This window comes from Cibotium barometz, chromosome 6 (assembly GCF_041138505.1).
Source record: "Cibotium barometz isolate CiBa-2024 chromosome 6, ASM4113850v1, whole genome shotgun sequence".
NCBI classification, from domain to species: Eukaryota; Viridiplantae; Streptophyta; class Polypodiopsida; order Cyatheales; family Cibotiaceae; genus Cibotium; species Cibotium barometz.
This window is the reverse complement of record NC_141051.1, coordinates 58,894,996-58,922,153: the sequence shown is the minus strand read 5'-3', so window position 1 is coordinate 58,922,153 and position 27,158 is coordinate 58,894,996. Positions and strand designations below refer to the sequence as shown.

The 27,158-nt window shown below is 44.6% G+C and overlaps 1 protein-coding gene across 1 annotated transcript in view; it reads right to left on the bottom strand.

Moving 5' to 3' along the window:
- The window catches only part of LOC147637910 (putative membrane protein At4g09580), a 43,666-nt gene extending 19,040 nt beyond the window's left edge, over positions 1-24,626 (bottom strand). The window contains exon 1 of the mRNA XM_086799752.1: positions 24,127-24,626. Coding sequence (XP_086655878.1) covers positions 24,127-24,425 — 299 coding nt within the window. The 5' untranslated portion in view covers positions 24,426-24,626. The remainder of the gene's footprint in view (positions 1-24,126) is intronic.
- Positions 24,627-27,158: the final 2,532 nt, after the last annotated feature.

Genomic DNA, 27,158 nt, shown 5'->3' with positions numbered 1-27,158 from the left:
ATTCAGATGGATGTGAAGACTGCTTTTCTTCACGGTGATCTCCATGAGGAGATATATATGCAACAGCCAGAGGGTTATGCAGTGAGTGGAAAGGAGAAGCTTGTATGCAAGCTGAAAAAGAGTCTTTATGGGCTCAAACAGGCACCAAGGAAATGGTATCATAAATTTGATACATTCATGAAATCCCAGAAATTCAGGAGAAGTGACATAGATCACTGCTTATACACCAAGAAAGCTTTGGATGGCAATCTATTGATCCTCATCTTGTATGTTGATGATATGTTGATTGCCAGGAAATCTCGTAAGGAGATGGATGCCTTGAAGCAGAGGCTGCATCAAACCTTTGATATGAAGGATTTAGGTGATGCAAATCACATTTTGGGTATGCGGATATTTCGGGACAGAAATCAGCATGTGTTGTATTTGTCTCAGAAGGAATACATTGGCAAAGTTTTGCAGAGGTTCAATATGGACAGAGGGAAGAAGACTAGTATTCCTTTGCCTCCATATGTGAAACTCAGTGCTATGGACAGCCCACAGTCAGATAGTGGCAGGGCTGATATGGCCAAGATTCCGTATGCTTCAGCTTGTGCCAGTCTCATGTATGCCATGGTTGCTACTAGGCCGGACACTGCATTTGCAGTGGGAGTGGTTTCTAGATACATGGCCAACCCTGGCAAGAAGCATTGGGAAGCAGTGAAAGGTGTCATGAGATACCTGAAGGGCACACAGGATATGTGCATATGCTTTGGCAAACAGGATGCATTAGTACATGGTTACACGGATTCGGATTATGCCGGTCATCCTGATAACCGGAAGTCTACTACCGGTTATGTGTTTACATTCACAGGAGGTGTTGTGTCATGGATATCCAGGATGCAGAAGTGCACTGCCTTATCTACTACAGAGGCCGAGTATATTGCAGCCACAGAGGCTTGCAAGGAGGCATTATGGCTATCTCGGTTAGTGGTTGATTTGGGCTATACAGGGGATATTCCATTGTTGCATTGTGACAGTCAGAGTGCCATCCAGAGGGTTCTTTGCCATCCAGTTGGCAAAGAACCCTGTCTTTCATGCAAAGGAGAAGCATGTGGATGTGAAGTATCACTTCATCAGAGAGGTGATAGAGAACAAGCAAATTCAGCTTGTTAAGATTCATACGGATGACAACCCGGCTGATCTGTTGACAAAGAGTTTGCCTCCGAAGCGGTTTGCTCATTTTGCAGACACTTGATGGGCATTGGATGAGGCCAGTTTCAGCCTTGATATGGCCTTGTATATTATCATGTACATGCTGATTTTTCTTTTCTTTCATTTAAGGGCACTTTGCCTTTAAGTGGGAGGTTGTTGGGGTAAAGGCATAATGCCCACCCTTATAGTGTGTACAAGCCCATAAGTTATAGTACATAGTACACTTAGTACTTTTAATGTACTAAGTGCACTATGTGTACTAGTGTAATATACATGTGTGATAGGGGAGTCACACACTCTCATCTTGGTGAGTTGACTTATCCCCACAACTCTCTCTCTCTCTCCCTTGCTTCTCTGTGTATGTCTCCCACACATGAACTCTAACCCTAATTCTCTCTCCCATTCAGCATACTTGGCTCGTACCGAGGATGCCTATGCAGAAAAGGCAACCATCCCACGTGTCTTGGAATCCCCACAAGTGCCCGAACAAGAAGTTATGTCTAAGAGGATGAATCTCCATGCTATGGGAGAGGAACAATCAGTGACTTCACGCCATGCAGGAATATCTCATGTAGCCCGTGAAGGATACAATGTTTATGGCAGTGGTCAAAATGTATGTCAAATGCCATTGCCGGCTGAAAATGTACATGCACAACACATGAAACATGGGCTGCAATTTTCTGTTGGTGCAGGTATTCCGCGTATCTCTCATGCCACTCATGCCTTCGAGTGTGCTCGTGAGGGAGAAGCTATGGCTGAAAATGTATCAATGCATGTTGAGGGGCCAGCCACGCCTCATGCTTACAGGGCACATGTATCTATGCCTTATGCATCACCTTTTGGTCCAAAAATGATGCCAATTACAGGGACTGTCCCAATGGACAAACATGGGGGAAAACATGTTGAGATGCACACACATGCATCAAAGTCTCGTGACTTCAAAGCCAGAGACAAATCTGTGAAGTTTGACACATATCATAGGGAATACGATGCATCAAAGGCACTTGCTTTTATTGCCCAGTTTGATATTGCTTTCAGTGATGAGGATTTCACTCAGAAATCCATGATCCGACATGTAAGCATGTTCATGAAAGGCACTGCTGCCCATTGGTGGCTCACGGAGAAGCTCTCACCGAATCCCGTTAGATCATGGGAAGAGTTCAAGGAGAGGTTTTATGCTCAATTCTTGCCTCCCAATGCATTGAATGAGATAACAATGAAGTGGGATTGGGTAAGCAAAATGAGGGGGAATCGGTAAATGCATATGTACAAAAGTTTTGGAAAGTGCTCTTGGAGGTGTCTCCATTTATGCATGTCACCGAGGCGGAAAGGAAGAGAAGGTTTCAATCGGGATTGCAACCCGTGTACAAAGCGGGATTACAAATGTATCCTGGTCATACCTTACACCAATTAATCGCAGCCGCCACCGCCACCGAGCAATTGAAACTCAAATTGAGTCGATCCAATAAGGCTAAACCCTCATTTCAAGGCAAAGAGAGGGCTGTCCAAAACCTGCAAAATGATGAACAGCCACCTAAAAGGGACCAAAACCAAGCCAAATCAGATCCAAAAGCTGAAAATAAGTTTGCTAACAAGCGTCCTTATAAGCCGGCAAACAATGGTCTTAGTGCTGAGAAGATGGAGCAATATATGCGTGAAGGCAAATGCTTTACTTGTGGCAGCACTGAGCACATGGCAAGAGCATGCCCAAATAAGAAGAACAAAGCTGAAAATGCTAATGTACCGAAGCCTAATGTGCATATGGTTCCGGATGTGCAGGGCAACACTTCACATGATAGCAAAGATAGGGTTGTATGTAAAGCTTGGGGAATGTATTGCTTGGAAAGCCTTGGCATACACGTATTGATCCGTGCAAGGCTTACAAGACTAACAAGATCACCTTCATGCATAAAGGCCGAGAACATGTAATTGATGCTGGTGAAGAGGGTGATACCATTCCCCTTGTATCTCATGTACAAATTAAGAAAGTAATGAAAAAGAGTATTTTTGCGTACTTGATTTTTGTACGAGATCCTATTGAGAAAACTAATGTACATGTAAACACTCTTTGTAATGATCTTGTGCCGGGTAGTGATGGGGAGAAAACCTGAATTAGGGTTTAGAGATCATTCATGGGAGACATACACAGAGAAGCAAGGGAGAGAGAGAGAGTGAGTTGTGGGGATAAGTCAACTCATGAAAAGCATGAGTGTGTGACTCCCCTATCACACATGTATATTGCACTAGTACACATAGTGCACTTAGTACATTAAAAGTACTAAGTGTACTATGTACTATAACTTATGGGCTTGTACACACTATAAGGGTGGGCATAACGCCTTTACCCCAACAACCTCCCACTTAAAGGCAAAGTGCCCTTAAGTAAAGGAAAAGAAAAAATCAGCATGTACATGATAATATACAAGGCCATATCAAGGCTGAAAATGGCCTCATCCAATGCCCATCAAGTGTCTGCAATGAGCAAACCGCTCCGGAGGCAAACTCTTTGTCAACAGATCAGCCGGGTTGTCATCCGTATGAATCTTAACAAGCTGAATTTGCTTGTTCTCTATCACCTCTCTGATGAAGTGATACTTCACATCCACATGCTTCGTCTTTGCATGAAAGACAGGGTTCTTTGCCAACTGGATGGCACTCTGACTGTCACAATGCAACAATGGAATATCCCCTGTATAACCCAAATCAACCACTAACCGAGATAGCCATAATGCCTCCTTGCAAGCCTCTGTGGCTGCAATATACTCGGCCTCTGTAGTAGATAAGGCAGTGCACTTCTGCATCCTGGATATCCATGACACAGCACCTCCTGTGAATGTAAATACATAACCGGTAGTAGACTTCCGGTTATCTGGATGACCGGCATAATCCGAATCCGTGTAACCATGCACTAATGCATTCTGTTTGCCAAAGCAAATGCACAAATCCTGTGTGCCCTTTAGGTATCTCATGACACCTTTCACTGCTTCCCAATGCTTCTTGCCAGGGTTGGCCATGTATCTAGAAACCACTCCCACTGCAAATGCAATGTCCGGCCTAGTAGCAACCATGGCATACATGAGACTGCCACAAGCTGAAGCATACGGAATCTTGGCCATATCAGCCCTGTCTCTATCTGACTGTGGGCTGTCCATAGCACTGAGTTTCACATATGGAGGCAAAGGAGTACTAGCTTTCTTCCCCCCGTCCATATTGAACCTCTGCAAGACTTTGCCAATGTATTCCTTCTGAGACAAATACAACACATGCTGATTTCTGTCCCGAAGTATCCGCATACCCAAGATGTGATTTGCATCACCCAAATCCTTCATATCAAAGGTCTCATGCAGCCTCTTCTTCAAAGCATCCATCTCTTTACGAGATTTCCCGGCAATCAACATATCATCAACATACAAAATGAGAATCAATAGACTGCCATCCGAAGCTTTCTTGGTGTACAAGCAGTGATCTATGTCACTTCTCCTGAATTTCTGAGATTTCATGAATGTATCAAATTTATGATACCATTCCCTTGGTGCCTGTTTGAGCCCATAAAGACTCTTTTTCAGCTTGCATACAAGCTTCTCCTTTCCACTTACTGCATAACCCTCTGGCTGCTGCATATATATCTCATGGAGATCACCGTGAAGAAAAGCAGTCTTCACATCCATCTGAATCAAGTCCAGATCATCATGCGCAACCAAAGCCAACACAGCTCTAAGTGTGGTCATTTTGACCACTGGAGAGAAGATCTCATCAAAGTCCACACCATATTCCTGCTTGAAGCCCTTAGCCACTAACCTGGCTTTGTATCTTGGCTTTGCATCTGGTGCAACTTTGAGCCTGTAAACCCACTTGCATGGCAAAACCTTCTTGCCTGCAGGCAAATGCACCAATTTCCATGTTCCATTTTTATGCAGAGAATCCATCTCTGACTTCATGGCACGCTCCCAAAGAGCCTTGTCTGCCCTCTGTAAAGCCTCTTTGTAACATGAGGGCTCCCCACAGTCAGTAAGCATCAAATAGTCAACCCCTGGAACAAACCTGTCAGGGACTCTGGAGGGTCTAGTGGACCTCCGTACCCAATGACCATCATTTGCAGGTTGCTGTCCAGCCTGCATATCACCCATTGGTGGCTCCTGTTCCATGCCATAAGGCTGAAAAATCATGCCCGGTATATCCTCCAACTGTGGTATATCCATAGGGATATCTTCTGCCATATCTGGCTGTCCATTTGGACCATTTTCAGCACCATTTAAGGGCTGGTTTTCCTGCTGTAATGGCTGATTTACAGCCCTTTGTTGTTGTCCATGATGTCCATCATCATCAAAGATGACTCTGCCAGGCTCCTGTTGCCTTGCAGGCTCCTTATACATGCATGTTTCATCAAAAATGACATCATTGCTGCGTATGATCTTTCTATTCATGGGATCCCAAAGTCTATACCCCATTTCACCTCTGTCACCATATCCTAGGAATATGCATTTGTGAGACTTGGGATCAAGTTTGGTGCGCATTTCCCTGCGTATGTGCACGTACGCAACGCAACCAAACACTCTCAAGTGCTTGTATGACGGAGGCTTCCCTGTCCATACTTCTTCTGGCACTTTCCCACCAAGCCTCGTGTTAGGTGACCTATTTATAAGGTGAACGGCTGTCATAACAGCTTCAGCCCAAAAACCATGAGGTAATGCAGCATGCGACAACATAGAACGGACCTTCTCCTGAATGGTCCTGTTCATCCTCTCTGCTGTCCCGTTTTGTGGAGGATCATAAGGAGTAGAGAGCTCCCTCTTGATGCCTTTAGCATCACAAAAGTCCTGAAACTGTTTGGACGTATACTCTCCACCATTGTCGGAACGCAAAGCCTTCAGTGTTTTGCCAGTTTGATTCTCAACAAGAGCAACAAACTTCTCAAACACTGAGAATGTATCACTCTTCAAGCGAAGAGGATAGACCCACACCTTGCGTGTGGCATCATCAATAAAAGACACAAAGTATTTTGCCCCTCCCAAAGAAAGCTGAGGCATCTCACATACATCTGTATGCACAAGCTCTAACTGAGCATCTTTCTGTCCAAGAGCTTTCTTGTGGGGGCACTGTAGTTGCCTACCATATATACAATGCTCACAAAACTGAAAACTTGAAAACTTTAGAGAAGGCAAGTAACCCAAACGAGACAATTGCTCCATTCCTTTGACACTCATGTGTCCCAACCGGCTATGCCACATAGAAATTTCCGGCAGCTCGGTTGCATTTACATTAGCATGGTGACAAACACCTGCATGCATGAAATAAAGAGTGTCCACTTTAGAGCCTCTGGCAACAACCAGTGAGCCCTTACTAATCTTCCACTTTCCACTACCAAATGTGGTAACATAATCAGCATCATCAAGCTGTCCAGTAGAAAGCAGATTCTTCTTGATCTCAGGCACATGCCTGACATCATGGAGCATAAGCTGTGAGCCATCTGAAAATACAAGCCTCACATCACCTCTGCCAAGAATTTTGCATGCATGGTTATCACCCAAATAAACCACTCCTTCATTGCCAGCAGTGTACCTGACAAACAAGTCTCTGCAACCTGTGACATGAAAGGAGGCACCTGAATCAATGATCCATGAGTGCATACCATGACCACCTGTAAGAAGTGAATGGGCATCAAGTGAAGACGTAAAGAGGACCTCATCCTCACTGCCACCTGCATGTGACACATTGATTTCTTCGATCTTGACTCCACTTTTGCCCTTTGGCTTTACATCTTTGGCTTCGTCTTTCTCTTTGTCTTTGCCTTTTCCCTTTTCTTTTTGATCATTTTTCCATTTGTAGCATTGCTTTTTGATGTGTCCCTTCTTGCCACAATAATGGCATTCCAAATCCTTTTTGGAGCGAGACTTGCTCCTTCCCCTTTCTTGGCTTTTACCCCTTTGCTGGGATCTCCCACGTGCATTCATTGCATTGGACTTTCCAACAGAGTTGTTCTTCCTGTTCATCTCTTCTTGAAGAAGAGCACCCTCAACATCTGCATATGACAGCATAGCATTCGAATTGCTAGTGGCTGTCCTGAATGTGTCCCAACTCTCTGGCAAAGTGCATAACAAAAAAGTGGCTTTGAACTCATCGTCCATTGCCAACTTTTGATTGATGACCTGGCTGACAATACCATTAAACTCATTGAGATGGGCTGTCATAGATGCCCCTTCCTTCATCTGAAGGCCTATGAGTTTCTTCAACCAATACACTTTGCTTGAGGCACTTTGTTGGGCATACAAGTCCTGCAATCTCTGCCACATTCCCCAAGCTGTCTTCTCTTCACGAATGCTGAAAAGTAATGAGTCTGACACAGACAACATGATAGTAGATCTTGCCAGCTCATCCATATCTTCCCACTCTTCAGCTGTAAGAGAAGCGGGCATCACACCCCTTTCTTTGATAGGCTTGTGCTGCTTTTTCTGAAGCAACACATTGTAGCACTGGGTTTGCCAAATATCATAATTATGCGAGCCTTCAAGCTTCTTGATGTGAAGCAATGAAGAGCTCTCACTTGTGGTTGCCATAGCAAAATACAACCTGTAATGCCTGACTCCCTGCAAATGTGCAAACACTGCACCAAAAGATGTGCAAACACTGCACCCAAAGCACACAAAGTGCTTACAAATGTTCTCCTGGCTGTCCAAATGAGTAAAAATCAGATTTTTACAGTCCCGTACACTGCATACAACAGTCCCGAACAGAAATTGGGCAAAAGCCCCTTGACTGCAAGCTGATTTTTAAGGATTCAAGACATAAATGTCTTGCCTGCTGCTTTGCCAAGCTCAACAAGCATACAAACTTGAAAAGCCCCTTGATTTGAGATCAATTTCTGATCATACATGGTACATTGACGCACGTAAAGACATCCAGAGTGTTCACGATGCTTCCCCCTGGCCACATATACATCAAATACGTGAAAGCCCCTTGATTTACAAGCACATTGGGTGCTTGTAAGGCATCAGCACATTAACCACAGCATCAAATGCGATTGCCTGCATGCAAATCAACTCAATCGGCACAAAAGCCCCTTGATTTGCACTGCAATTTGCTGCAATTTTGCCCAAATGTGCGATTTTTCACATCATACAGCATGTATGAGTGCTTAATTGCACAATTACATCAAAAGCCCCAAATTTCGACATCCAATTTCCTGCAAATTGATCCTGATTTGACCAATTTCCTGCAAATTGATCCTGATTGTGACCAATGTCACCCAATTTTGCCAATTTTGCTCAAAAAATTGAGCAATTGGGCACCTGTACCTGCTCAATTGATTGATTTGACAAGGAAAATCCAAAATTGAAGCAGAATACCTCTGAAATTTCTGATTTTTCTGAGTTTGCAGGATGAGACGGAGGCGGTGGTGGCGGCGACTTCGATGCTGGGCAGCTTCTGGAGCAGCCACGTATGCTGATTGGCCAGCCCCTCGTGCAGAGCTGTGATGGAGGTTTCTAGATGCCGCCTGACGTAGAGATCAAATGCGCTTCTCTTCAGGAGCAGCAGGACCCGCCGCATCGGTTACTCCTAACGTGTGTTTGACCTTCACGGGGACTGAAGGAACTCGAAGAGGCGAATGTATTCGCTCGCTGCTCACGCTGAAGGGCCACCCGCTTCGCCTGGTAGTGCTGAACTGCAGATGACGTGATAGCCTTCGCTTCACGTTCGCCTGACGTATTCGCCTAGCGCTACTCGCTAATGAAGTCGACAGGCTCCCTTCGCTTCACGCTTAGCAGTCAGCTCGCCTGCCTTCGCCTAGCTTCGCCTAGCACCGCATACACGTCGACGGGCTCCCTTCGCTAATCGACTCTCCTGCTCGTTGACGTATTCGCCAGCTAACTTGTGTTTGCCTTCGCTCAAGCCTAGCGCATGTTCGCCTGCAGCTGCTGTCTTCGCCTCACTTTGTGCACCAGCGCTACACGTATTTGCCTGCGCCACTATGCTGCCCTCCTCGCTCGGCTGTTGGGCAGCTGGGGCACCCCACGCAGCTGGCTGGGCAGCAGCCAGAAAAGATACAGGCAGCTCTGTCAGAGATTCAGCAGGCGACCAGTTCAAGAAAAATTCAGCAGGCGACCAGCTCCAAGAGAGGTTCAACAGGCGACCTTGCTCTGATACCAGTTGATGGGGAGAAAACCTGAATTAGGGTTTAGAGATCATTCATGGGAGACATACACAGAGAAGCAAGGGAGAGAGAGAGAGAGTGAGTTGTGGGGATAAGTCAACTCATGAAAAGCATGAGTGTGTGACTCCCCTATCACACATGTATATTGCACTAGTACACATAGTGCACTTAGTACATTAAAAGTACTAAGTGTACTATGTACTATAACTTATGGGCTTGTACACACTATAAGGGTGGGCATAACGCCTTTACCCCAACAGGTAGCTCACCGCCTAATAGGCCAGCCTATCGTGTAAGTGCATCCCAAAAAGAGGAGATCATGAAGCAAGTAAATGAGCTTCTTGAGAAGGGTTTGGTTCAGCCAAGCTCTTCCCCATATTGTTCACCCGTCCTCTTAGTTCAAAAGAAGGATGGATCCTTTCGTATGTGTGTGGATTATAGAGCTTTGAATAAGCTTACCATCAAGAATAGGTTTCCGATTCCACGCATAGACGACATCCTTGACAAGTTGGATGGATCGGCATGCTTTAGCCGAATTGATCTCAAGAGTGGATATCATCAAGTGCGTGTGGTGCCTGAGGATGTACACAAAACTGCTTTCAGGACAGCATTTGGGCTTTATGAGTATCTTGTTATGCCTTTTGGTCTTACAAATGTCCCGGCTACATTCAATAGAATGATGGATCGCATATTCCGTGGATACAGGAAATTTACAGGTGTCTTCTTTGATGACATACTAGTCTTCTCGAAGACCGAAGAAGAGCATAAAGCTCATTTGGCTATTGTTTTTGAAGAGCTCCATAAGCATAAACTCTTCATAAATGCAAAGAAGAGTGAGTTCTTCTTGTCAGAGATACATTATCTTGGGCATATTGTGTCCAAAGATGGAGTGCGGATGGATCCTGCAAAGATTGATGCAATTCGGAATTGGCCCGAATGGAGTTCAGTGCATGAGATCCGTAGTTTTCTTGGATTATGCTCTTACTACCGCAGGTTCATTCGGCACTTTGCATGGATTGCTTCTCCTTTACATGATTTGACAAAGAAGAAGGCCATGTTCAAATGGACTAATGTAGAGAGAGATGCATTCCTCAAATTGAAAGATGCAACTACTCATGGTCCAGTGTTGATCGTTTCGGATTTGCAAAAGCCTTTTTGTGTGGAATGTGATGCATCTGGAAATTGCATAGAGGCTGTCGTTAATCAAGAGGGACATGCCGTGGCTTATGAGAGTCGTAGATTGCATGATGCAGAGCTCTCTCTTGGCATTTATGAGAAAGAGCTCTTGGCTGTAATTCATGCACTTACTATATGGAAACATTACCTTCTTGGGTCTGATTTCACTGTGAAGACAGATCACCAGAGTTTGAGGTATTTTCTTACTCAAACTAAGTTGTCAGAGAAGCATATGAGGATGGCCAATTTCCTCTCTATGTTTCATTTTCAGATCTTGCACACCCCAAGAAAGAAGAATGTAGTGGCCGATGCATTGTCACGAAAGCCGTATGTAGCAGCTATCTCGGTTGTCTCTCATGGGGACTTGTCTACCATGCGTGATTTGTATCATACGGATGCTGATTTTGCCACTATTTGGACTGATTTGATGGCTGGTCATGCACATGCCTCATATGTGATCAAAGAGGGTTATCTCATGAAAGATAATTGCCTATGTGTGGTGTCTGACATGAGGCAAAAGGTTTTGGATGAGTGCCATGCTCCTCCATATACTGGTCATAGAGGCATAATGCCTACTACGCGCATGATTGAGCGATATTTCTTTTGGCCAAGTATGCGGAAGGACATAGAGGCACATGTACGTGCATGTATCACCTGTCAAAAGGTCAAATTTCATAGGCAAAAGGCACCAGGTTTGCTTCAGCCATTGCCTATTCCCACGCAGCCATGGGAAAGTATTACAATGGATTTCATTATGGACTTGCCACATACCCAACAGGGTAATGATGCAATTTGGACAATTGTGGACAGCTTTAGCAAGCAAGCTCACTTCTTGCCGGTCAAAAAGACCATCAAAGCTGAGCATATGGTTAAAATATATCTTGCACAAGTGTTCAAACATCATGAAATGCCGAAGTCCATTGTGGGGGATAGAGATCCCAGGACTACAAGTCTCTTTTGGCGGGCCTTATTTGATAATATGGGCACCAAATTGGACTTCTCATTAGCTTATCACCCTCAAACAGATAGACAAAGTGAGGCTGCAAATTCAGCCGTGTTGGATCTCTTGAAATGTTATGTGGCGGATCAGAAGTCTTCTTGGGAGAAGTACTTACCGCTTGTGGAATTTGCATACAACAACACGGTGCATGCATCTATGGGAAAGGCCCCGTTTGAGATTGTTTATGGTAAGGTGGTTTTGCCACCCATCCTTCGCACAAAGGATGAGATATTTGCAGCTGATGAGTATGTAAGAGACTTGGATATTGCTTTTGCTCAGGTGCGGACAGCCATTGCAAGGTCACAAGACAAGCATAAAAAGGCTGCCGACAAGCATAGAAGGCAATTGGATGTTAAAGGTTATGATTGGGTATTGCTGAAATTTGAGAAAGCAAGACTTGCAAAGAGGCCTGGCAAAGAGGATGCATATCCTAAGCTTGCAACCAGGTACTATGGACCTTTTCGAGTAATCGAGAAGATCAATGAAGTGGCTTTTAGATTGGCATTACCTAGTCATTGCACATACACAATGCTTTTCATGTGAGTCTTCTTCGCAAGTATGTAGGGCCGGAGCCCAATGAAATGGTCATTGAGGATCCACCAGAAGTGGATGAGCTTGAGGAGATCTTGCAGCCAGAGCAGATTGTGTATCACAAGGAACGCAAGCTTGCTGCAGGCAAAGTTGTGAGGCGTTACCTTGTGAAGTTTAAGAACTATCTTCCCATTGATGCTAAATGGATAGATGAAGAGTTCTTCAAAGATTGCCCGCATGTGCTTCAAACATATTTGGATGCATTTCAGTTGCGGACAACTGTTTAGAAGCGGGGGGGAATGTCACCATTTGGCCACCCGAATGGTTCACTCTTGCTTTCACACTATGTACATATTGGATTAGTGTCCATGGCTTATGGAATATGCCTATGCAGGTGATTGACACGTGTCATGCCTGTATAGTTGGATATGATATTCCGCTGGGACTTGATGTTATCATGCCCGGAATATCTGGAGGACTTGGCTTTCCACTGGGACTTGTGCCTTTGTGTACATGCCCGGAAACGCCTGGAGGACTTGGCTTTCCGCTGGGACTTGTACCTTTGTGTACATGCCCGGAAATGCCTAGAGGATTGGCTTTCCACTGGGTCTGGTATTGCGTATACTTGCCTGGAAACGCCTGGTCTTATATGGTTTCATGAACGGAAATTGCTCATGCCAATGCTGCATTGCATAGCATCTTTATGTGCTTGCCTGCAAATGAAATTGCATGCTGTTTTCATGCCTGCATGACCTATGTGTAGTTCTGGGTAAGGGGACGCCCGCCCGTGAACCGTGCGTGTGAAACTGTCTGCTGACATGGTTGTGTGGCATGTGAACAGGTGGTAAGTATTTCCCGATCTAGGCTCCAATAGCCCTTAGGACTTAGCCAATATTTATAAGTGAGTGCGTTCCCATTTCATTAAAGTTTGGGCGCCCAAAAGTCACTTATAAATTATGACCTCTTCCAAGTTCACACTCACTGAAGTCCCGAGGCGGACGAGACTCAATGTCCAGGACCTGATCCTCCCCTTTTACTCATAAATGGGCATCTCCCCATGTCCCTTCACCTGATTGGACCCCAATTCACTTACTTATTAAGAGAAATTCGTGTTTTCTCTTCATGAGGATTTTTGGAGGCTGAAAACTCTGTTTTTCCACCATTTCTCTCCATTTCCAAGCTCTCCATAGCCATACCCAACTTGCTAGGGTGTTTTCCAAGCTTCAAGAGTGTTTCCAAGTGCTAATCACTCTCCTACTCACTCCCAATGACTAAAATTCAGCAAAACAACTCTCATTTTTGCTGTAATTTCTGGTCTTTTTGCTGAAAACCCTAATTTCAGCCTTCCTTTCTCAAGTTAAACCATAGGGGAAGCTTTCCCAAGGTTCCCTTCATCCTCTTGAAGACTTTTGTCGCGAAGGATTGCGGCAAATCGAAGATATCAACACTTCTAAAGCTTCCAATGCGAAGGCTTCCGCTTGCAACAACTTCTATGAAGACTAGTAAGGTAATTGGACAATGTATTGTCATTACTTACTCAGTAGAAAGGCAGGACTCCTTGTTTAGCCGCCCTGTGTAGTATTTCTCTTGTCCTATGTGCTCTTGAAGATGTTGCTACCTTGCTTGGTAGAACATAGAGCCAATGGTAGAGAATATGGGCACTGAAGTCGGGCCGGGCATCAAGGCAGCTCCTTGGTGATCTACATCGACATACCATTGTTTTCTAAATGCTGAATTTCATATGCATTGGCATGGAGGATTTGGCAATGGATGCCCGTGAAACTATGTATTGAATTTCTCCAATAGTAATACAATTTACTCAAGGGAGGGGTCGGCCGTTCCGGCTCATTGTGTGCCTCTTGTCAATTCAACAATTTACTTCTTGTATTTGAGCAAGTGTCCTTCAAATCTTAGTGTATTTAAGTGTATTGATTAGCATTGTGTTCAACCAAGTTACAAATATCACGTGCACACCCAGAAGGTGTCCAAGTGACATGGCATATCAGAGCATTTATAAGCATTTAGCAGATAGCATTCAATAACATCAAGTATTACTCAGGCACTTTCAGCATATATATCATCATGTGCGACATGTGTATGGGACTGTTTCAGCACCCACATCAGCACATACATCATTAAGAGCATTTAGGGCATTTAACATCAGGTCAGAACCTGTTGTGACCAACCAACAGCAGCACAGTACCAGCCGACAACAATACATGAGCATTTAAAGATCTATACACCTGGCCGACAGTAGTATAACTGCCCGACCAGTAGCAACACACCATATATATAGAAATCGCATCATTTCAGCATAGGGCATCTCATAGATCTTCCTCTCTTCTCAGCGTTTCCTACCTAGGGAGCAAGGAGAGTCAGCAGGTCAGCATTCAGACAGCAGTAAGCATTCAGATCAGTCATCTTCCTACCTCCTACATAGAGGAAAACCGGCATCTAAGGGTGGACCTCAACATTGGAGAAAGGAACAATCATTCACCATCAGCATTCAGCATATCTCTCTCCTTCTGAGAAGGATATTCAGCATAGATCTATTCATAGATCTCAGATGTAACCATTGCATTTAATATAGCTACATATTGCGTTGCATTGACACCATTGTCTATCTCTTACGTATCATTAAGTGAAGTTTAGTATTAGCCTAAGGTTGTTTTACTACGATCAATCCCCTGCATGTCACAGAATTGATTTGAGAGCTTAATGATGTACTGGTTATTGCGTACATACCCTCAAGTAATGCTTCCTCTGGCTTCGCCTGTTGCAATCCACTCCATCTGCTACCATGCTACATTCTCTGCTGGAACTGTGCACCTTCATTGGGACTATGCTTAGTGGAATGAGCCTGAATGCTCTGATACCAATGTTGCATGCACGAAAACCTTGTTGTACTGATCCACAGCCCTAAGCTTGATTAAAAACAAGATGTTAATTTAAACATGATTAAGACAAAGGAGAGAGAAGAAGAGAGAGATTGGTGTTATGGTTTTATGTATCTAATATGGTACAAAAAGGTGACAAGATTGATTGTACATGCTTAGGCCCTTGGTCAGCCCCGGAGGGGTGACCTCTGGCCCCTACATAGCTTCTACTGACTTTCTACACTGCTGAAATGATGAATGAATGACTTGATGTACTGAATTTATGACTTGTGCTTATATATAATGCTGGAGTGCTGGTCGGCCAGCTACAAGGGTAGTCGGCTTGTTTCTGGACAAACAATCTTGCTGAAATTGAAACCGGCCTTCAATAAAAACCAAAGTGCAGTAGACTAACTGTCGCACTAACACAGCTGTAAATCAGCAAAGAAAGCAAACAAAGAGGGAGCGAGAGTGCTTCTGCACACAGTACACGAACACCGATTGGCCCCAAACCTTGGCACCCCTTCCGGTATTTCTTTAATTACATTCAAGAAGAGTTCAGCTGAATGCGACAGCCATACATGGCTGCAACATATGCATGTCCAAACTGCCAGTCCTTTGGTCCTCTCAGAATAGAGGTTTCACACAGCCCTGTGCTCAAAACACCACACTATTCTGCACCTCTAATCTGCCCAAAAGGTACATCCATGAGGCCCTAAAAACGCAGCCAATTGGCCCATGCACACAGCCATAAAACAGCCCACGAACTCTTCTAGAACTGTCTCCCGAGTTGCCCTGTTTCTGCCCTCTTGAGCTGTGAATCCTTCCTCTCACAAAGGACCCCCGAACAACCCACGAGCCAGAAGAAAGAGGAGCTGTGAGCCCCTTCAGTTTGCTTGCCCGCGAAGGGGAGTTTCCATAACCTTCATCACCATCCTCCACCTGCTAGGGAAGAGAGAGAGAGAGAGAGAGAGAGAGAGAAAGAGAGAGAGAGAGAGAACAGAAGCCGGCTGTCCCCACTCGTGCGCCTCTGCACTTTCTGCAGCCCGCCTCCTTCCAAGAGAGAAAGGACATGTGAAAGCCATGTTCAGTTCCCGCAGCCGCCTGTAGTCCAGCCCGCCAGCTTGCCCATGAAGTCCTGCACCGCCTTCCACAAGGGAGAGAGAAAACAAGCACAGTCCAGCCCACCAATTTACCCCTGCAATCCTACACCGCCTTCCATATGAGAGAGAGAGAGAGAGAGAGAGAGAGAGAGAGAGAGAAGCCAACGCAGTCCAGCCTTGAGCTTCCTGCAGCCCAGCCTGCCAGCTTTCCTCCCGAGAGAGAAAAAGCACATGTGCGTGTAGCTGCAGCCGACGACTCCAAAAGTGGAGCCTCCCCGCCAAAAAAAGAGTAACCCCCCAGGCCCCCCCCCCCCCCCCCAAAGGGCCATGATCTCCAAAAAAAAGGGTTCTTTTGTTTATTGGTTTTGAACCTTTGTCTCACCCCCCCCCCCCCTCCAATGGGATTATGAAAAGGGACCTTATTAATACCTAAAGTCACCTTTGACCCCAAGTATGCACATTGAATACATGTCCTGCACACTGACCACCATGCCCAATGTTCACTGGCTCTTCCCACACCCTCCAGGTCCCCTAGGGTTAGGGTTAGGGTTAGGGTTTAGAAGCACAGAGCTAGAGATACACGGTACGTGATGAATTGCCAAATATACACCGGGTCATGACAGAAATTCCTCTTTTGATGCTGCGCTTATTTATTTGGCTTGCCCAAACTGCTTCCCACTTCCCACCACTTGGCTGCCTGTTGCCTGGGACCCCATGCTGGCTGCCGACTGCTGTTATGCCGGCTGCCGACAGGGTCCCATGCCCTCCTAATGGTGATGATGATGATTATGATGATGTACTGATGATGATGATGGTGTGCTGCTGATAATGATGATTCTAATGATCTGATAATAATGCTACAGCCTACTGATGTGATGGCATTTCTGCTAATGGTAATGCTTTGATGTTGCTAATGATGCCCTAAATGCTGACTTAGATCAGGGATTGAGACTGTTCATTCAAAGGATTATGCCATGGCATGCACGTGACAAGTCTAGATCAAATACTTGCAAATCTCCCAAGCCAAATTATCAAAGGTATTTATGTTCTAAATTTGAATTTGGTTGTATGTATTCAAACCATAGCCAATTCATATTTAAATTTCTATTCTTTGCACAATTATCAAGAACAGAGAGTGACTTCAAATCTTGGTGCATCCTTAGTTGATTTATTCATGCCTTAACCTTAGTATGATCCTTTAAATTGATTTTTAGTATCCAACTGGATGTAGGATTAATTTATAATGAGGATAGAGAAATAACCTATGACTTAGCATAACTCTTTCAATTTTTCACAAATTAAAATACAATATTAATTTATTAGTTTCTAGAGAGAGAAAATAGGATTATGCATGAAATATGAATTTAGAAGACCATAGAAGAGGCTAGAAATTCGAGATTTATGATTACCATGATTATGTCTAAATTTTGAATAAGTTGTGTCACGTGCACACCCGAAAGGTGTACAAGTGACATGGCATCATAAACATTAATCAAGAATTAATCGGGATTTATTTTCCAGCATTTTATCAGGCATTTAAGCATGCTATTCAGCATGTATCTTGCGGTATAGGCTGAGTACATCATCTAAAGCAGCACATTAGACTTCATTAGGCTTCATAGGCATTTTTGGTGGCAGCAGCAAGTAGGTGGCAGCCGACAAGTATTATGAGCATTTATGGCACTTATGGCATTTATGGGCAGGTCGTGAGCATCTAGGAGCTGGCCGACCAGCGTCATTCACACATATATATAGAAGCGCATCAGATTCAGTCCAGCATCCAAGCTTCTCTTCAGCGTTTTCCTTCCCATGAGACAAGGGAAGTCAACGGGACAGCAGTTCACTCAGCATGCATTCATCATATTCTGCAAAGGAGCATTCAAGCGCTTGTCATCCTCAGCACTAGGAGCATAAGCGATTGCAGTTTCAACCCTATTCTCTCAGCGTTTTCCTCCTACAGCCCTAGGCGAATCAACGCATGAGCATTGTGTCAGAATATGCAACGGAGATGATGACCAAATCTGGGAACACGAGAGCAAACGCAATGCAGAAAAACAGCACAAGAGAGGGAGAGAGATAGAGGCGTGTAACTCTGCTCTATATACACAAAGAAGATCCCAAATATAATACAATGGCAAGGGGCTGTGGGGCCATTTTATATGGCCCCAATGATGCAGTCAACCTCTAGAAGGGCAGCCGACAGGACACCAAAAGAGCCCACGACCTGCACACAGCAGTCGGCCTGCATAAAAAGGTCCACGACCTGTCCAGACCAGTCAGCCAGCTCCAGAATGTGAACAATACTAATGCAGTTGGCCAACAACTGGGTCAACCTGGCATCACAAGGCAACCTCCCAAGCCAAGAAAAAATAGGGAAAAATACGGAGAGTGGGGAAAAATGAGAAAACACCTAATACGGGCGGGCACACCCACAACAAAGGCCCTAGTGTCTCAGTAAAGACAGGAGATGACTTCTAACTCCCCCTCTCAGCTCTGAGCAAATCTTGAGATAGCGACTTCGTGAAGAAGTCCACCGTACTATCCTCTGTCGAACAGAACTCTAGCAAGATGTCATCAGCAACAATTTGTTCACGAACAAAGTGCCTTTGGATGACCGTGGGTTCCTCCAGTAGAAGCCCAATCCTGCCATGCAACCTCTGCAACCTTACCACCTCACAAGCAGCCCGGTACTCTACCTCTGTCGATGACAAGGCAAAAGATGACTGCCTCTTACTGCTCCGTAAAACTGCTCCTGGGCTTGAAGTAGATCTCCTTGTCATAATCATCTCCTCCGGCCGGTGTTTTGGGAGGCAGCTCACCGGGAGATCAGAGCCCGGTGGAGGGATGCTGCAACCGGGAACTATCTCCGCTGCCCTCACTGTGAACTGGGATAGTGGATGTATTCCCAATAAGAATGTGACCAGAATACCTGCAGAGATCCTGTAAATCTGAAAGGAAAGGAGTCATGTGCTTGGAAGCACCACTGTCTAGAATCCACTCCCGAGTATCCATAGCGGCGAGTCCTCCAACCTCCTCCTTACCTGAAGAAAATGAAGCATCGGTGTCCATCACCTCCAAGTGCACAAAAGCCAGAGTATTCATGATTGCTGCTCAGGAATCTTCACCCTTCTCGGTCTTCCGCTTGGGACATTGCCTCCAATAGTGGCCTTTCTCGCCACAATCATTACAGGTCCTCTCTGCCTTTAGTTTCTTGCGGTCAACATCGGACTTCTTCTCAGAAGACTTCTCCAATGAAGCCTTCCCTTTGCCCGTGTTACGGCCTTTCGATCGTTGTCCAATAAAATGTTAGTACTGAGAGGGCAAATGCGACAACAACATTATGGCCATGTCCTCTGACGAATCTCCTTCCCAACCTGGAGAACTTCCTGCAGCTTGTTAATATGCTCCTGCATCGTCGACAACTTTGCAGGGCTCATAACCCGCATCAGTACTTCCAAGGAAATCCTCTTCATGGCGATACCCTGTTGTAAAGAGAAGCCAAATACTGCCATATACCTCTGGCCAGCATCATATGCTTTATATGATTGATTACCTGCGGTGTGCAGTTGAGGAAGATAAATGAACGGACCCTGGCGTTGACACGATCCCACAACTGTGCTTGTGCCTCCCGGTCCTTTCGGGTTGACGGTAACTCCCCTTCCTCTACTTCCGGCCGTGGAACCCCAACAACAATGAAATCAGCAAGGTCGTAAGACTCCAGAACAAATTCCATCATAACCTTCCTTATGCCGTAGTTGTTCCCGTCCAACGGACGGTCCACCGGGGACGTGGGGAGTGTAGGGATCTTCACATGCCTCTCGGCCATCTCTAACAAATCTGCCATTGCGGGGATGTAATCTGAAAAAGGATGGGTGGATGGGAGCAAAGAAGAACTTACACCTGCAAGTGGCTATCCAGCAAATCAGCCCGCCGTTCTCTTGCTTCTCCTCTTCCCAAACAGTCCCGAACAGTCCACCAATCAGCAACGCAACAGTCCCCCTCTTGCTCACACAAATCCCAAGAACTATCAAGAGCCTAGGGCTCTGATACCATGTCAGAATGCGCAGCGAAAGACTAACGCACGTAGGAGACGCATCACCATCGAGCACCACCAACACCCCCAAACGGGCACTACAGCATCCCTCCACCAGGCTCCCATCTCTCGGTGAGCTGCCCCCCAAAACACCGGCCGGAGGAGATGACTATGACAAGGTGCCACTCTAGCCTATATATGGCTCTTCAACTTCCCATGCTTGCACTTATGGGATAATCCAAGGCACCTTCTAGCCATAGATCACACGCTCGAAATCGCCAACCTTCCAACACCCTCCCTCGATTCGAGCTCCGCAAGCCAACAAGGCGCGAGGGGGTCGCCCAGGACCACACACGCCCGAGCTCTGATACCATGTCAGAATATGCAGCGGAGATGATGACCAAATCTGGGAACACAAGAGCAAACGCAATGCAGAAAAACAGCACAAGAGAGGGAGAGAGATAGAGGCATGTAACTCTGCGCTATATACACAAAGAAGATCCCGAATATAATACAACAATGGCAAGGGGCTATGGGGCCATTTTATATGGCCCCAATGATGTAGTCGGCCTGTAGAAGGGCAGCCGACAGGACACCAAAAGAGCCCACAACCTGCACATAGCAGTCAGCGTGCATAAAAAGATGTGCTCATTGTTGTGACTCATTCAACTCCTTTTGAGTTGGGTCATAGAACTAGGACTTGTTTAGGTATTTTACCTTTTCATGGGAGGTAGCCTATGGCTGCAAGGATTTATGTACCTTTTTGTACCATATGAAACACTGAATTTCCAGAGCTCTCTCTCTCTCTCTCTCTCTCTCTCTCTCTCTCTCTCTCTCCCCCTTCTATCTGCGTTTTTGCATCAGCATGTTCTAGATGGTGTTTAGGGCTGAAAGAAGCATCTCGGAGCTTCCGCATGCTCTGATACCAATGTAACACACGAAAGCTCTGGGAGTCTTCTTTCAGCCCTAAACACTCCTGGAAACATGCTTATGCAAAACGCAGAAATCGAAAGAGGGTAGAGAGAGAGAGAGAGATGTGCTGGAAAATTCAGTATATTTCTTCTACAGCCCTAGGCTGTCTTCATGAAAAGGGTGATAAACACCAAAATTCTGGTCCCTACTTGGACCCTAAGGATCCAATCCCTAAAGGACTGAATGAATACAATGATGAGCTACATTGCCTATTTATAGGCCTTTTGATTCCTTGGAGAACTGGCCGACCAGCAGTCGGCCAGTAGTCTTGGCATTAATAAAACCCAGCGCTCCTCTGTTTTGGTCCAATCGCCTCTGATTGGTCAGCCGCCACTGTTTGGTTCAGCCGCCCACCTTTTGTAAGCAGCCGACAGCTCATGTGTTCCTACCTGGTTCAGCCGACAGCACATCATCCATGCCCTGGCTCCAAGTCGAAGCTACTACCTCATCTGCACCCTGATGCTCCTAAAATCTGGTTCATACTCTTTATCTGGCTGCCTCTTTTGGACCAGCACCTGAGAATATCCATGGCATCTTTCATGCACATGACATCCGCTGGTCCGAGAAGTCAATGATCCTGGAGAGTGGACCAAATCCCTCACGAAACACACTTAAACCTCCCACGGATCTCATGGTATACTGGGCAGCGGCATATGTAATGCTCCTCCATCCCAGCCTCTGTTGAAATCCCAAAGACACAACAACTATTATTTAACACACATTTTTCATGACCTTCTTACAATTGTGACTCTTGCAGACAAGTAAAAGAGAATAAGATTAATAAACTAAGTGACAGAAGTATTTTTTAATTGTGCAATCTATAGCTTAGTGTGCATCTAGCTACAAACATGGCCTGCATGCCAGCAAGGTTGTGGATCATAGAGCTGGGAAATATGGAAGGCAGCCTGAGAGTTGAGGATGGCCCTTGAGAAGCTCTCAACAGAGGTGAGGTGGCATGTGAATGATCTCCATAAAGTCCATATCTAAAGTAGAACTAGTAGCTATCTAACCTTGTTGTTTGAGCCTTGACCTACCGATGTTGGATATTGAAGAGAAACATGCTCTTATATCACTTTGAAACACAAAAGTGAAAAATACAAAGAGGAAAAGAAAAGACTTGGTTTCCTCAAACCTACTGTGCATGTGCACACCTTAATCCGGTGCGATGTGGACATGCTTCCCACATACAGCCGCCTTTTAGGCAAAATGGGAGGGGAAGTGTAGACCGATTGGGGCAGTTTTGAAAGCCCAACAGGCACCCGGAGATGCCTAGGATGTGCACCAATGAATGGGACACAAGTTGTGCACAATATGAACATGTTTATATAGAAAAAGTAAGCCAACGAAGTCAGCTAGTGTCATGTGCAAGACATGCACCGGCTGAGCTCAGAGGCTAACCCTAAGGAGGCAACAAGATAAAGAAGAAAAGATCAGAATAGAACCAGATTTTTGGGGCATATACTGTGGAGTATCTTGTGGAAGGACACAGGGGCTGTCGGCCAAGGAATATCCATGTCGGCTACAACATATATGTGACTTTATTGTCCAGGAGCTGGCCGACCAGCAGTCGGCCAGTCCATGGGATGTTCTCAAGCCTATATAAGGCTTATGTGCTCATTGTTGTGACTCATTCAAGCCTATATAAGGCTTATGTGCTCATTGTTGTGACTCCTTTTGAGTTGGGTCATAGAACTAGGACTTGTTTAGGTATTTTACCTTTTCATGGGAGGCAGCCTATGGCTGCAAGGATTTATGTACCTTTTTGTACCATATGAAACACTGAATTTCCAACTCTCTCTCTCTCTCTCTCTCTCTCTCTCTCTCTCTCTCTCTTCTGTCTACGTTTTTGCATAAGCATGTTCTAGATGGTGTTTAGGGCTGAAAGAAGCATCTCGGAGCTTCCGCATGTAACATTGGTCGAGCATTAGGCTCAGCAAGGCTAAACCCTAATTCAGTCCCATATGAAGGTGTACAAGTCCAAGGTATAGGAAAGTGCACAGGTACAAGGCCCAAGGCAAGGAACACATGACCGGGAAGAGCTCCCAGGAGGTTGGTTGGCGGTGTTCCACAAAGCCCAAAGGGGATGGCAATCCTGTGAGCCAGGAAAGGCTTTCAGGCAACAGTTCCAAGGGAGAATGATCCTCCAAGGGGTGGAGTGAGAGTGCCAGACTCATTTCTCAAGAATGAAGACCAAGACAGTGTTCAGAGGCAGGGCAGGAACGGAATGGGGACTGGATGGAACAAATGCATAGATCTTCTTCAGAGTTAGAGTGGATTTGGAGACCGGGCCGGGTATTTAGTGAAAAGGTTGCTAGAGTAGGAAGGATGACAAAGGGACTCCGCGAATAGAATGGGATGATGACAGTCATTCAAGAAGCAGATTGGAATTCCGTCATCATGTTTAGCAGAGGGGGATGTCATGTGCAAGACATGCACTGGCTGAGCTCAGAGACTAACCCTAAGGAGGCAACAAGATAAAGAAGAAAAGATCAGAACATAACCAAATTTTTGGAGCATATACTGTGGAGTATCTTGTGGAAGGACACAGGGGCTGTCAGCCAGGGAATATCCATGTCGGCTACAACATATATGTGAATTTATTGTCCAGGAGCTGGCCAACCAGCAGTCGGCCAGTCCATGGGATGTTCTCAAGCCTATATAAGGCTAAACTGAATTTCCAGCTCTCTCTCGCTACTCTCCCTTCTGTCTGCGTTTTTGCATCAGCATGTTCTAGATGGTGTTTAGGGCTGAAAGAAGCATCTTGGAGCTTCCGCATGTAACAGCTAGCCCTTGCCATCTGACTTTGCATTGATTGCATTCACACATACTCCCTTTTAGATTAGGACTCATAGCACAGTTAATTCTTTACAAACCCTAACCCTATTGGTAACCCATTCCCTTGTGAGGTCTTTACCTATAATCCCATGCTTGAATTTGTGGACAATTATAAAGCCTTCAGCTCAAATTAAGGGAAGTATCACTTTTTTTTATTTAAAAAAGGAAGGTTTTTCGTATATAGTCTATCATAATTAGCCGATTACACTAAACCTATAAAACCAAATGTCGAGCAGAAAGGGGAGAAAAAGAAGGCTTACTTGAGCATTCGAAGGTCAGCGAGGTTACGGGGGAATGTGAGCACATGTGTATCGAGCTGGGGCATGGTCCAGTAGATTGTGAGGAGGGCGGCAGAGAAGACGGCGAAGACGAAGAAGAGGATGGCGAACTCCCAGCGGGACAAGGGGAACCTGCTGCTGTTGAGCTTGCGCTCTGGGGAAGACGGGTGTTCGTGGGCGCTCTCCTCGTCTACCTTCACCTCGATACGTGCCGCGCGTACCGAAATGGGCATGCTGATGAGCGACAGAATGGTGCGGGGGGCGGACGGCCTCCACTTCATCGCGGTGCTGCTCGTGTGAACACGGATCCCCTTCTCTGTCTGTCTTTCTTCTTGTCCTGATCTCTCCTCTCTTGCTTATATCGATTTCTCGTCTTGCTTTTACTTTTCTAAGAGCTTTTCTGCTTTTGCACAGTGCGCTCGTTGGTGGTGGTGGAGCTCGGTCAGAAACTGGGGGGAGGGAGAGGAAGAGAGAGAGAGACCAAATCCGACTATAGTTTTGACTTTTTATTGCTCATAAACGAGTGTTTTCTTACCATAAAATTTGAGAATCATCTCCTAGCGAGGAGGTAGGTTCCACACTCGTGTGCTTGGTAGCTGCTTTTTGTACGACAAAAATTGAAGCTAAGTTAACCAATATAAAAGTGTAGCATACACACAAGACCAGTAGGTTGTCGCGTAAGAATAGCACGAAAAGAACACCTAGTCTTGTTCACACACAAATTGTCAGAAAAGCACTTTGCCTGTAAGAACAATCCAAAGCCTAACTTTAATGCTTGCCTCTTAAGCATGTATAGTGTGTTTGTTCTCTTTTAGCTTCTCTACTGTTGTGGGATCATTTCCCTCGACTCATTGAAACCATATAGCATACAAGTTTCATTGATAGTGTACAGTTTCACACTTCTTGCATCACAAAAACCAAACAAATGTAAGCCTTCAAACAACAATATGAAAAAGGATCAACATACAAACTTGGATGACATGGTACAACTGAATAAAGTTAATGTGTAAAGAAACATAAAAATATGATCTGTCAATATATGTAGATGCATAGCATACATGCAAATACTAAACCAGGCAAGATAACTATAGTAGTATGCATACAAAGAAGTATAGGAAGTTGGGGTGTATTTTTTTGGCGAGCATTTTTTAGCGAGCACTTTTTCGTGTTCAGGCAAGCGATTTCTCTCTCTACACTTATTGTCTACTCCTCTCCCTCTACTGTGACACCTACGAGATATTAAGCACTTCACACCATGGGCCACTATCATTGTTACAACTCATTTACAAAGACACCGTATTATGATCTAAAACTTCCATTACATTCCAAATCAAATTTTACAAGACCACATAGCAAGAAACTAATATAATAAGAATAACAACTCCACCATGTAAGGTGAAAAAATAAAAAAAGTAGTATTGTGGCCTGCTCTACATACATGTACAAGAGGCGTCGTGCTGTGCACGGCACATGTGGTTGCTGGTCAAGATCCAAGGTGGCACACATTTGCCCTTTCCACCTTACAAACGCCTTCTCAAAGTGAGTCTTACTGTAAGATTTGAGGGCATCCATGATACCTACCCTAGAGTCCACTGTGTGTTATGAGACTAGCAGGTAACACTAAAAGGTAAAACTAGGAAAGATTATTTATATGTAAAAGGCTACATATAGATAAGGTTCATGGGATTTCAAATAGGAAATACCTAAGAAGTGGTAAATATGCATTAAAGTTAAAGTAAAAAGGGAAGTAAATGGTGCACAATGGAAGCCCAAGGGACATAGGGGTAGTTGAAGAGACATTGATGAACAAGGAAAAGAAAATGTCTAGCCAATGAAAGATCAAGAGGCTGAAGTTGGAAGGTCATGCACCACTTACGCCTATATAACCATGAGGTAAGGTACTATGGTTGGATGGAGAACCAAAGTTCTAGTCTTACAAGTCCTCAAGCTTATAATGCAAGGAGCATTACATTGGTATTAGAGCTAGTGTTTAATCTCGAGGGAGACTCTTTATGCTTCTCACGATAAACACAATGAATGGATAAATTATCTTTTACTCTTTTTAGTAAGAGGATAAGGTACTCTTCTTCGTCTTTTTACTATATTATTTTGATTAAAAGCCTGAATAGCCATAGCCATATTTTTTGGCAATTATAGTATAGCTTCTCTTTGAAAAAACAAAGGAAAGTTTGAAGTTTTGCTTATCAAACTTTGCAATGGATTTATTGTGGATTGCAAGACTTTCAAACCAATATATCGTACTCATTCCTGGTTATTCTACAAACTTCAAAAGGAAGTCCTCCATAGAAGGACTAATCTAAGCCTTAATTTTTAAAAATCCCTTGTGATTTTTTCTAGTAGTTTAAGTTGTTGTTGAGAGATCCTAAGACCTAAATCTGCATGACCTTGCTAGCTAATTGGAGTGCATGATTCGTGCACTTCTTCATAGATTGAAGCCATGGCCATTAACGATGTAAGCAACTCACGGAGGAAAATAATTTTCATGGCAATCTCTCTATCTATCTCTGTGTTTGATTTTCACGTGTGCAACTTGTATGCAATTGTTTTACAGGTATATATTTTATCATATTTTTATGAACTAATAATCGTATAAAAATATGTTTAATTTAATTTGTGCAGGATTCAGCTTAATGGAATGTGCAAGTGAGCATAAGATTAATATATGTGCAAATGTGCACAAAGTTATTTTATGTAACAAGGTCCATTAGCAATTATATTTGGGCAAAGGTTTTTATATGTACAAACCTTAGGGATTTTGATATGATTAAAAATATGTAAAGCTATATCCCAAAAAAGTGGGAAAAGTAAGCCCAATTTGTACGCTCATCTATTCTTAGCTCCTTGGGCTATTTTTATGAATAAAATTCTCTAAATACTCATGTCGTGGAAGTGGAGCTACATGGCATGGGGGTTGGGAGATTGCACCCAATCTTGTCTTGATGGTGATGTTATTTTATCTCCTTTGCTTTGTGTTATGCTATGTTATTTGATTT